The sequence below is a fragment of the Lottia gigantea genome (assembly GCF_000327385.1).
Source record: "Lottia gigantea unplaced genomic scaffold LOTGIsca_88, whole genome shotgun sequence".
Classification (NCBI taxonomy): domain Eukaryota; kingdom Metazoa; phylum Mollusca; class Gastropoda; family Lottiidae; genus Lottia; species Lottia gigantea.
The window spans coordinates 662,112-674,889 of NW_008710892.1; the positions used below are offsets into that span (position 1 = coordinate 662,112).

Sequence of the window (12,778 nt, forward strand, 5' to 3'; positions counted from 1 at the left end):
AGCTAACACCCCTATTGTATCAGTTGGTTGATTCCAGAGTTAAATTTTTGCAGGACAACTTCCATTAAATTCTGGATACGTCACGTGGACGGTCATAACAGTTCCTGACTCAGAAGGGTGCAGACAACTTCAGTAAGAACCTACTTCTTAGGTTAGTTTTTATGACTTTTTTGTTGTTTATTTGAATGTCATATTAAAGTTTGCAAGTTTTGCAAATTCCCGCCACCAATTAACTTACAAATTAGACTACATCACATTTGCAACTCATCTTAGTTAGAAAACTTTCAGAATGGAGGTGATCAATGTCAAGGCCAAAACCACAAGTGACAAGGCAATGCCAATGGATGATATCTTTTGGCTGAAGTCGAACCCTGCGCCTGATCTTGTTTTACTTGGCTTAAGTTACTGTTCATAGTTTTTTTCCTGATGATTTTATGTTTCCATCGAATATTCAATCTGCATTTTCACCATTTTGATCTTTGAATGCCAGAATGGTGGCCATAGGAGGAGCTTATTCTTTTCAGTCTTTGGCATATATTTAGGCACACCTGAAAACCCTAATTGCTAATCTTCTGGTTTTAGAGAATTAAATATTGGCACCTTATTGTTATAGAAAATTTTATACCAGCAAGATGTCCACACTATGTATGAAGGCGCCTAAATTACGAGGGTTAAAGAAGCTACGCCCACTACATGAATCTACCCCACCATCATCACCATTGCCTTCGGTAAGATATTTATCAACTAAATCCATAAACCAATGATCTAGCATTATTAAAATTCTAACCATTAAAACCAAAATCAAAGTCCATTGTCACTGGCCAAGTTTAGAAAACAGAATTTAAAGTGGCAAAGTCTAAGATAACTTAGGCCTATAATTCCAGTCATCTGATTGGTTAATCACTTGAACATGTTTAAGATATGTCTGTATTAGCCAATCAGATAACTGTATTTCTTAAATTCTTAATTGCCTCATTAAGAAAAGGTCCCTGAAAAATAACGATGTCCTATAAATCTGAATTATAAACTTTATGAATTTTTTTTTCAGATGGAAGACATAAGAATTAAAGAAGAACCACAAGATGAAGGTTTTAATGTAAGTTTAACACATCACAACAATTTCAATTTGTTTATCTAAATAAACCTTTCTATATAAACTTACTGATAGCTTGAAAATACATCAAAGGTTGTTACAGGCCATAGTTTGCTATTTGCGCGGTCTTGAATATTATAGTAGATAATTCTGAATACACATGGATTTGAAGGCTCTAATTTTGAAGCTGAGCTGTGAACACTATTATTACTGATAAGCTAAGGTATGGCTGGTCAAATGGATGGTGATGCTGTCCCTTTATAATTTCAAATTTGTATTTTAGCAAGGTGACCCTAATACCCAAGAAAAGTCTCAACCAACTGAAAACCACAATGAAAAGAGGTAAGTAATGAAATTTTGTTTTATAGGTATGAACTGTGTGAAACATTGGCTGCCATGTAATTTTTCACGATATGAATATGCAAATCACTGCAAAATCAATTTTGGATAGGATTTGACAGGCAACATAAACATATCTAATATTACAAATGAGCTCTTCCAATCTTATAGATACTATAAGTAATTGATAGAAATTATGCATGTGCGGAAGAGTTCATTAGAATGATGGGGGTGTCAAATAGATGATTGGCACATTATATCCAGTCTCAGTCTAGGCCCTACTAATAGATTATAATTTTCTGAGTGATTATATTTCTGTAGTAAAAGTAACAAGTTTTTCACAGCAACCTTGGAGTATACAGGAGACATGTTGGTGATAGCAAGTACTTCTATTAGAACTTTAATGGTAAGTAGGCACTTTAAATTTCAACAAGGGGACCATTTTATGCAGACATAGAGATAATACCTTGTGTAAATGGTGCAGATTGGACGGGCTGACATGAAATTGACAGGTTGCACTAAAATTTGCTGGTTGATTTTTTTTTTAGAGAGTAACAACAATTGTAACCCAGCAACTGGAGGCAAAGCTGATAAAAATAGAAACTTCAGACAAAGGGGAGAAAAGCCAAGAGGTAAACTCTTATTTTTGCAAATGCAACAAACTAGGTGGAATTAAGTCTTCTTAATATGCCAAATAAATTGAATTAATAGGATTTGGAAACAGATCTACTCAGAATTTTAATGAAATTTTAGTTTTTACAAAACAAATTATATTAAGTTAGGATAAATAATTATTTTTTAATTTTTTTTTTCATTCCAGACAAGTTTTACAGAAGATCAAGAATCATCAGTGATGAATCACAGCATTTCATCGTGTAAGTTTTAACTTTATTTCTAATATTGTTTCCGTGGGATAACTCAGTCCAATGCAAGTTTCGATATCTTAGGGTAGCTGTAATCAAAAGTCAAAGAGAAAAACTGACTGCAGACTCAGTAAGATGTTTTATAACAGTGAGATCGCTCATGGTGGATTGGTAACTCGTACATAATAAAAAAATTTAAATATCATTTTCAATCCGAACAAATTATGAATTTTTAATTTGTATCTCTTGTTTTAGTGCCAGAGAATCGGAAATACTCATCTAAAGAATTGTTGATGCTGGCTAATAGTTACCTGACCCACAGTAAACCAAAAGATTGGAATAAAATTAGAACTGAAATTCCTGATATTGTGACAGAGGTAAATTCTAAACAGTCTAATGAAAATTATAGAACAATTTCGAGGTGCTAGGGTTCTGTGTCTCATTTGGGCAAATAGTTTAGGGAAACACGTTATTTTTTCTGGAGGTTTGGGCATGCTTCCGCTTCAGAAATATCTGATGCCAATTTGGAGACTCCACAAGTTTTTTATTTGGTATTTAGATTCGTTGATATCTCTTTCAGGGAGCTTATGTTGTTTATTCGGTAAAATTTTCTTTTACTTTCAGGAACCAGAATATATAAATCCTGATGAGCTCGGACCTTTAAATGATACCATATTCTTGAATGCCAGACCTAGTTATGAGAATCGTAATCGAAGACCCATGGCAACTATCTCCCAGAACGATGAGGATCTAGAACACCCGTATGGTCGAGCCAACACTCTTCAGAAAGATTTCGGGGGATATTACATGCCTGCAGAAACTTCTGAAACTTTCACTCTTCGAAATATAGCATCACAGAATCGGAACTCCAACAACAACGTCACTTTTAGTGAGATCAACAAATCATTGGAAAAGGATCATTCAGAAGCTACGTCACTTAGAAATCTCGGAAGACAAAATAGCGGAAACAACAACACTGACATCCACGATTCAGAACACATGGATACGGAACCAGTACGCGATCCAAATCTCCGGAGAGCAAGTGGAAACAATAATACTCAACCTCAAGATAGTTCCGAGGCTGTCCGAGCTCCTTCATATCGTCATCCTAGTGGAAATAACAACACTGTTCCAGTAGCAGACAGCGAACATGTTAGATACAAGGTCATGGTTAAAGAAATTCATGACGTATCGCCAGTCCGTTATGAAGTCAAGGCAGAGATTGCATATGATGACATAACGCAAATTGATCGATTTGACCGTACGGCTTCCGAAAGATTCCAAAATCCTGAAGAGGAAAGATGGCCGCATGATCATTTTAATCCAGAAAATGACGTACCTTTAAATTTCGTCCCACAACCGGAGAAGCTCCACAAACTAAGGTCAGAAAGATACAATGGTTCAGAAAGATACCAGAGTTCTCAAAGATACGATACAGAAAAATGGCAGCATGATAAATACCAGCCAGATCACAGAGCTCAAGATCATTTCGTTAATACGCCAAATTTCTTCGGTGGAAAATTCATCCATAAATCACGTCCGAAAGAAATTGCTTACGTTAATTCAGAGAAAACTATTTCTAAATATGGATTGATCAATGATCCTCTACGTGTTGTGGATGTCAACAGTTTTCAGTAAAAATCGTAAATTTTTGGAGAAAAAAAGGAAATGGGATTGTGAATTACAGGTGTTGAGAGAAAGCGTTGTCAGAAAGCTGATGGTTCTCAATTTAATTTTGTTGTGCCATATTAGATTCCATACCTCAAAAGTTACATGTGATCAGAACCTAATTTTGGTTCGTATTTTTGCAAATACTTTGTGCTATTTTGTTTTATTTTTCACTGTTTTTTTTTTTTCATAATTTATCCATAAAAATGGATTCTAGTGCTACTTTCGTTTCAGTTTTTGGGGTTTTGTTTATGACATTACATGGAGATTTTATTTTTTGGAACACTTGTGTGTATGCATGTGCGTGTATGAAAATGTAAGGAGTGAGTGTATTTACGTACTTAAAAAGCCAAAAAAAAATATTCAAATCAATTTTTATGCGAAATTTGATAAAGAGCAATTAAAGGGATATTATCTTGTTTTTTCAGTCTTAAAATTAAGTTATGATATTTAGTTAAATAAGGGACTGCATCCCTTAAAGCTTAAAGATAGTTTTGTTTGTGTATGTGAGAGATAACATCATTGTTCATCTGTTATCAATGCAGTTAATTTACATTCCATAAAAACATCCAGGAAGTCCGAAGTCCCGAAATTATCTACAGATCAAAACAAAAGGACAGTAAGAAATCTGTTCAATTGAGTAGTAACTTTGCCGTTGAAGGTTATTTGTCATTTGACCTTAAATACAGGTTCTGTTCTGTAAAACAAGTGAAGATTTCACCTGTTCTCATATATTTGTTTATTTCTGCATCATTCGTAAAGAAACTATGCCAATAATTTTTCCATCCTATTAGTATATTTCAGGGAAATTATTTTCGTATCTTAAATTTTTCAATCATATTCTGGTCATTTTTCATATCATGTTAGTAAAAATTAAACATGTTCAAAAATTATTCTGTGTTTTTATTTGTTGAGCCATCATTGTTATAACAGTTTTATGCTAAAGGAAAAAAACACGGTAGAAATATATAATCATGGCAGAAATATGATACAGTTGAGTTTAAGAGATGTCTTTGTGGGTGGGGATTGTGGGGAACTAACCCAATGTCCCAAGATTTTACATCCAGCATACTTTAATAGAGTAGGTATATTTTTTCATATTGGTGAAGTAAACTACTTGGTCACATTTTTCTCACTGTATCTTCCATATTATTTTTTAGCTGATTCAGACTTAATATTGACCAAAACAAAATACATCCATCAGAACACCAGCTTCCCACAGAAAATATTCCAGGGATAGGCTACCTTGACCGTTCACCATGACAACTGCCCTCTAAAATCAACAAAGGGATGCTTGGATGACCCCCTGTCAATGAAATCATCTTAATGACACAGTAAGCTGTCTTTTAGAGGTAGGAATAAGGCAGAAAAACAGAAAACAAATTTATATTTCAGAATTAGTAACAAGATAATCGTACATGTGTACATTATATTTATAACGAGCTAAAAAAAAAACATGCTAGAGCTTGTATAGTAACAACGTGTGACCTTATTTGGAATGCTATGATAGTAGGTGTACTAATAGAAAACAAAGATATTGGTTCACATCTAGAGATGACTCTCAAGTAGCCTTTTTTTCATTTGAATGAACAAGAAAAAATCTACATTCAATCCTTAAATATGCACAAACGTCTTGGCTCAATAATAATTGTCCATTTTGTTGTCAGAAGAAACAAAATATATACAGCTAAGAGTTAATAAATATATAAATCAAGTTAGGGTCAACATCTTTCAATTCAACACAATAACATACAGTTAATCAAATCATAAAAAAATCAACAATGGCACAAAATAAAGATTTCATAATTAGCAATGGTCATTGTAGATTCTCTATCTATGGTCATTTAAAGAAATTTGTCTGCTATGAAAGTTACTAGAGCTCTTAGCTCTGAAACATAAAGCTTAAAAAATAATGGCACAGTTTTATAATAAGCTATAGACATGTATATCTGTGATTGGGCAGTACACTGTAGAAGTTCCACTAGTTTTCTGCAACATATCACTGTTTGATGGTGGCTATTCATGGTATACACGTATATCAATCAAGAAAAGAACTAAAATATAACCAGGTATTAAGTAGCATTTGGTGTATGTAGAGCTATCAGTATATTTGGATTCCTGGCATCATCAGCTACATTTTGATATCAATTCCATCTCAATAGCTTTCTCCGTTTAGAAGATATAGTCAATTTAATATCTAGATTTGAGTCCCCTTTAATACTTCACTGACAGCTTATTACTGGGCAGTGCAACTTAATACCTGATACCATGTGCGGGGTCACATATTGCATTGATTATGAGCAAATCCTTGGGTACTAATTGATTATTCAGCCCTGCATCCAGTTCATAAAACGTTACTAGGCCTTTCTGATTTCTTGTAACATTTCCCATCCCAATCTCAATAAAAGCGTGACAAATGTCTTATGAAAACTGTTCTGAAAATGGAGGCAATTGAACGCAGGGCTGAAGTTCTTAACTGAGCTGAGGCTAAAAAAATACATAATAAGAATACTACAATAAAAACTATTAAAAAAATTGTAAGAAAAAACTAATTGCACCAACTAAAGTTGCTATTTATAAGAATGTAATGATGGTTTAATCTACGATATATATGCACATCTTGGACATTTTAACTCAGTTATGTTACTTTAAGGTTAAATAGAGGCAACACTGGTAGACTCTCAAAAGCAATGCACGAGGCATCGATCTTTGAAAGATCATAAATGTACTGACTATCAACAGTATTAACACAGACAAATTCATAATGGCTAACAATGTAGAAATATGTATATTATTCTTATAAACACAATGACAGGGACTGAAATAATTATCTTATTTATCAAACATCGAGAATGATGTTCATAAGCACATTATGCAAATTAACAATAAATTTGCACCGAATATGCCTTAAATATTCACGTCAACAGAAGAAAACAAAATATCTACATAAAAATATTAACAAAAAACGTTTAGCCTATATCTTTACTAATTAGCACTAAAGAATTAAATTCATTAACATTCAAAAAGACGGCCTGTTCAGTCCATTGTCTTACAAGGAAACTTTAATCCCTGACGTTGAAATTTGATCATGGAATATAGTTTTAAACCGAGAACAATAATCAGTAGACTTCCAATAATCTAAAATACAGCTCTGAATATTTCATTTTGGTTTAATTCTTACAAAATATCTAGAGCTGTATTTGCTATAAAATCTAGTTGGCCTAAATCTCTTTGGTTTTGTGCATCGACTTGACTTTCAACATTTAAGCAAAGGTAAGAAATGTCAAAAATTCTACTAAAATAACTACCCACCCTTTCAAATCTCCAATCGAACCCTTTTAATTCGGTGGACTCACCCCACCCCTGTGTTTAACCTATCCCCCTTCCACATCCTCTCAACTCTAAAACAAGCTGAACTCTCCCCACCCCTTTATAAAATAGACAAAGTTATATTTATCCCCTTCCCCATAATGTAAAAGTTGCAGAGAAATAAGTGTACCCCCCCCCCCCCCCCCCCCCCCCCCCCTGTATAAAAGAATTGTAAGTACCAGTAAAAAGTAAGTAATATAGTTTTAAGTGTTGGAGACTATCGTACTAGTTCTAATAGAATACATATAACAAGCTCTTATTAATAGAGATAATCCCAGGATATAGGCCCCTGAAAAATACAATAAAATAACATCATCAATTCAAAATCTGGATTTCTCTACTCTTCCAGACAGCAAGTCTCAGTCTAAAACTCTAACAGATATATCTAGCTATACAACAAAATACATTGTTGTGGATCAGTTAAGAAATCAGAGTACATCTCCTCTTTTAAAACACTGAATGCAACTTGATCTTGTCTACTTCAACTGGTTTTGTATGAAAAGCCAAATATATCATAGGTTCATATCTTACCTGTCCAAACAACATAAATTCCTCCATTTTGTTCTGCTAATTCCAATGTTCCAACCTGAAAATAATTGATAAGAAATAATAATTAGATGACAAGAGCTCATCTTTTAATATCAGGACAGATGTTTTCCAAATAAAATTTCCAACATCAAACAGGATTATGGACTACATTAATGAATTCAAATAAGTCTCAAAATAAAGAGTGTATCAGCTATTGGTGCCAGTCACCAGAAACCACCAGACTTGATGTATCACTCTGGGTCATTGTTTTTGGTTAAATGTTAAAAATGTAATATAGAGTCCGGGACACAAGATTGTGAGGTTCATACTCGTTAGCTTCCTTATTCCTTTTTGTCCCCAAATAATTTCACATACATAGAGATAAAAAATAGTATCAAAAACTGGATATAAAGATAGTAGACCACAGCCATATACGCCCACCACGGCATGCGGATGGTAAATATTCAAGATTTTGGGGCAAGGGCAATAACTCTGCTTCTAACGGTCCAAAATAGCTCAAATCCGAACTTGATCTTCGTTTTATGAATATGTATACACATACCAGATTTCATTTGATTCCATCAAAAAATCTAGTTTTCGGAGTGTTTACAAGCAAATGTTGAAGGACCGACGGACGGACAGGGGTGCCGACAATATACGTCCAAATAGAGAGATGTGGGCGTATAAAAACTGTATCAAGTCATACTTACGGTGACACCAACCCCCGCTCCGATAAATAACAATCCTAATATCAAACAAACATGACCACGATTTTTAGCATAATTTGTTCCAACAGCTGACCTAAAAGAAATAGATATTTATCAACTTAATGAGAAACAATTCCATGGTGATCAAAAAAGGGTAAAGAGTTGATGCCGAAACCAAAACTCAAAAGCAGGTTCTACACATTGTTATTTATGATAGTTCATTAAGAAACAACTGGCAAATATAGCAAAAACAAGAGTCCTGATTAATCAAGTACAAAATAAATAAAAAACTTACAGATTTCTACAATGGGGACATCTAGCTAGTGCTCTTGTACTCACATCAAACTGTTAAAAACAAAACAAGCAAAGTTGAATTTTTGTTCAAAAACATTCAATCAGTCAAATCTTTATAGAAGACGCTATCACATGCTGGGCTTGGCACAATATATCCATTAGTCATAGTCAATAATCATCTATATGTTTACTTTATCAGCCGAGTGCTCTATATTTCAGCTATCTACAGCATTCTCAAGAATGAAATGAAAGTTTTTTATTAAGATATTTTAGAATTAATATGAATAATAACTTACTATAAATATTTGTTGACAGTGGACACATGAAGCTCGTATTGATCCTGGTGATCGTACAGTAACACTGGGAAATCCACCACTTAGATTTACTATTCTACCACTGAAATAAACAGGAGTAATTTATATCAACATCTTATATTCTTGGGTAAATAATGATGCAGACTCTTTTACCTGATTGATAATGATAAATTTATCATAAACTGTTTGAACACTGAGTGTAAATAAAGTAAAACTTCAACATAAAATAAATCAAACTTCACATGGTAAGAGCCACTTGCTGATTGGACATCTAAATTTTATTGGAATCAAAAGACCCCCACTTCTCACTTAAGAAATTATTAACATACCAGTTTTGTCGAGGGCAGGCTATTTTGACCGCCCTGTCTCTACATATTAATAAACAATTACAGGGACATCGAACATATTTCTTTCCTGGTGGAGCAGCTTTAATTGGCTGAAAACAGACAAACATTGAATTTATGATTTACTACATACATCATATCTGATGTTTTCACAAGAAGCATTACCCAGGAAAAAATGTTAAGTTTAAGGCATGAATAGATTTTCACTCTTAGTTCACAGAAAAGGTATAAAATATCTGTCAATTTGAAAAAGAAATGCTCAGTATTACAAATCTTAATATTTTCAACATTAGACATCATCATAATATCTGTACTTTTTTGAAAACTAAATGATTTACAACAAACATCACCAGTTGATACTTACAGTTGCTTCCTGACACACACCACATTTGACTACATGTAGATGTTGTTTGCCTTCAATATTTATCATAGCTTGACAAACTTTACAGTTGATCATTGGGATGCCACCCTGAGGGGTGGGGGTGTAAGGGGGAGGTAATTCATTGGGACTGACAGGTGGCACCACTTGTCCTGGACCATGGACTGAAGTTTCAATTTCTATAAATAAAATAAAATAACAGGATTTAAGATTTTCAGCTTAAAGAGACATGTTCGCCATTTTTCGAAGGCTGATTTATTGGGTCTTGAATATATGTATATAGTCTTCAAAAGTACTAGTAATGTAAGAAAACGGCATAATTTCTTCAAAAAATATCTCAAACTAGGAATTTCAGTTTCCATCTCTAAATGATTTCTATATATGGCAGTGTCTCAAGAAAAGACGAGTCATCATTTTAACTTTCAAACATGGATAATTCTGGATAAACATGGCCACTTTTACTGATTAGCTTAGCTAAACAATTCCCGTTTCTGAGACTAAGGTAGGCTACAATTGATGAAACAGATGGCAAACCTGTCTCTTTAAGTGAAACATGACTTGACAATTTCATTAACTCATGACAACAACATTCCTAAGTCCTTTTTATTGGAAACTTGAGGAAGGAAGTATGTGTATTTCAAATGAAAACATTATTTCTAAGAAAGGGAATGCGTTTCTTTAAAAATATAAAATGATCAAACTGAACATATTGATAATTGATAATTCATGTAGGCCTATAAAGTTTGGCAATTTTACTCAAAGACTCTCAGTAGTATTTTCAAGAGATATTTCACTATATAGGCTAAGATAACAACACATGTAGTATCAGTAAAATTATATCAAAATAGGAATCCATGGTTGTCTGAAAGCAGATTTCATTCAATTAACATCCCATATTACAGTTTATACTTGAAAATCATAATTTGAATGTCGCAATAAATGTAAGATAATTACTAATGGTCTATCAAGATGATATCAGATGACAAGAAGCATCTTATCTATTGTTTCAAAACAAATTTCAGAATTCGGACAAATCATCTACAATGGACGTCTACGATTAAGAAAATGACATGACAACATTAATAATAGAAAGATGTGTATTTTAAAGTTCTAACTGGTTACCTGTGCTATAAGGGGGCGGCGGTTCATTGCTGATAGGGCCAGCATCTTGAAGTAAGGGTCTCCGCTCCTCTTCCCTGTCCGCCATTTTGATTTTTCTGATAAACACTGATCATGTGACCAAGTCATGTGATTTTGGCAATTTCGATTATCCAGGCAGTCACAAGTTTATAGAATAGCTTATCACCAAAGTGGAAAATTTCCCCCCACAATTGAAATCTCCACTATTTGAAACATTGTTGATTTCTGGCTCAATTCAGTGAGTTCGCCTGCTTTTCTTAAACGCTTAAAGTCCTATAGATTCAATCCTCCCCCTCAACTCTAGCTGTCATGATGAGGATATTGTATCCGAAACACTTGAGTTCACGAGTTCATAAGAAAACAGGAGCCTATGATTTGAATTAGCCTAGAGTGGCTCCACCAACTACTATAGGGACTGGTTGAAAGAGGTCAACAAACCCCCACACTACCCCTAAGGAGGCACCCACCCCCAGAAAAAAATATATTAACAGGCATTAGAATTACTTACAGGGTCCAGGCCCGTATCCAGCCAAGTACTTATGGGGGTGGTGGGACTTTGTGAATTGTTACGCATTACAGTGGTGCTCTCTTTAGAGTTATTGCTATCTTTATTGCTGCCGAGGACGTCCATTGGAAGCCTAGAAACACCATTTTCTGAAGTCTGGGGACCTCCTCTGGAATAGTTTAGAATTTGACTCCCTGAACGCGATTTCCTGATATTTCCTGGCGAATTTAAGGTTTATTTGTATAGGGACTGTTGGACCACCACAAGAAAATTTTGAGAATTAGACGCCTGGAAAGGAAAATTCCTGACATTTCCCAGCGAATTTGAGGTTCAAGATTATTTGTATTGGGCCTGGGAGATCTCTCTGGCTATGGGCCAGACAGGGTCTTATGATGCAGAAGAGGTAAAAAGAGAGAGAGAGAGATTTTCCGGGAGAGGGACCCCCTAAACTTCAATCCAGTTGAGCCTCTGCTACAAGCTAAATATAACAGAAACTTACCTTTCGAGTAGGAAGGATTATCCATTATGTTTCAGTTTTCAAAACATCAAAATTTTATCCAAAATAAACCAAAAACCATATATCAAGAGTCAAAACTATTCACGCAAATATGAGAGGATGTTCTTTTCCTTTTGATTTGGTGGAATTTGACCAAATCTCCCAGTAATGAGGATGTTTTTATAAGGAAAATCTCAGATACAGGTGTATTGAGCAAGATTTCAGGTGATTTTACATACATAGCCTATTACAACTTATCAATGACCCAAAGATAACGTTAGCTCACAGAATTCAGATAAACCAACCAATTTAAAGGGATTATTACAAAGTTTAGTATCAGCGTTCTACGGGGAAGCGCATCGCTCAGTTGGTTACAAAATTTATTTTTTTGTTGAAGTTCCCTAGCCTTAAAGGATTTGTAAAGAGATTTTCTAAAAGAAATTATGTGTATAAGGGACACAGATCTCATCAATTCCAGACGTGTGTGGCTTGTAATTCCACATAAACTATGCATTTTTTGACGTCACTAACGCAGAGGTCCTTATATATTTTTCAATAGTGACGTCATAAAGCGTTTACTTTTAATGGAATTACAAGACTCGCAGACGTCTGACTGAAAATTGGAATGATGCAAATAGATGTTATCAGTGTCCCGTACTCACATATCACATAAAAAGTTAAGAAAACCTTTTCATAATCGTTTAAAGTGGCGATATGCAATATGTGCGCAAACGTATCG

General features: G+C 34.3%; 2 protein-coding genes across 2 annotated transcripts; one reads left to right on the forward strand and one right to left on the reverse strand.

Moving 5' to 3' along the window:
- Positions 1–632: 632 nt before the first annotated feature.
- LOTGIDRAFT_169702 (hypothetical protein) lies at positions 633–3,933 on the forward strand (the record flags this gene model as incomplete). Its single annotated transcript, XM_009068001.1, has 8 exons — positions 633–728; positions 1,049–1,096; positions 1,377–1,435; positions 1,754–1,838; positions 1,981–2,064; positions 2,253–2,307; positions 2,551–2,672; positions 2,920–3,933. The coding sequence occupies 8 exons, from the start codon at positions 633–635 to the stop codon at positions 3,931–3,933; spliced, it is 1,563 nt and encodes a 520-aa protein (XP_009066249.1).
- A 3,919-nt stretch (positions 3,934–7,852) lies between these two features.
- LOTGIDRAFT_133999 (hypothetical protein) lies at positions 7,853–9,629 on the reverse strand (the record flags this gene model as incomplete). Its single annotated transcript, XM_009068002.1, has 5 exons — positions 7,853–7,918; positions 8,571–8,661; positions 8,863–8,912; positions 9,158–9,257; positions 9,505–9,629. The coding sequence occupies 5 exons, from the start codon at positions 9,627–9,629 to the stop codon at positions 7,853–7,855; spliced, it is 432 nt and encodes a 143-aa protein (XP_009066250.1).
- Between the last annotated feature and the right edge of the window lie 3,149 nt (positions 9,630–12,778).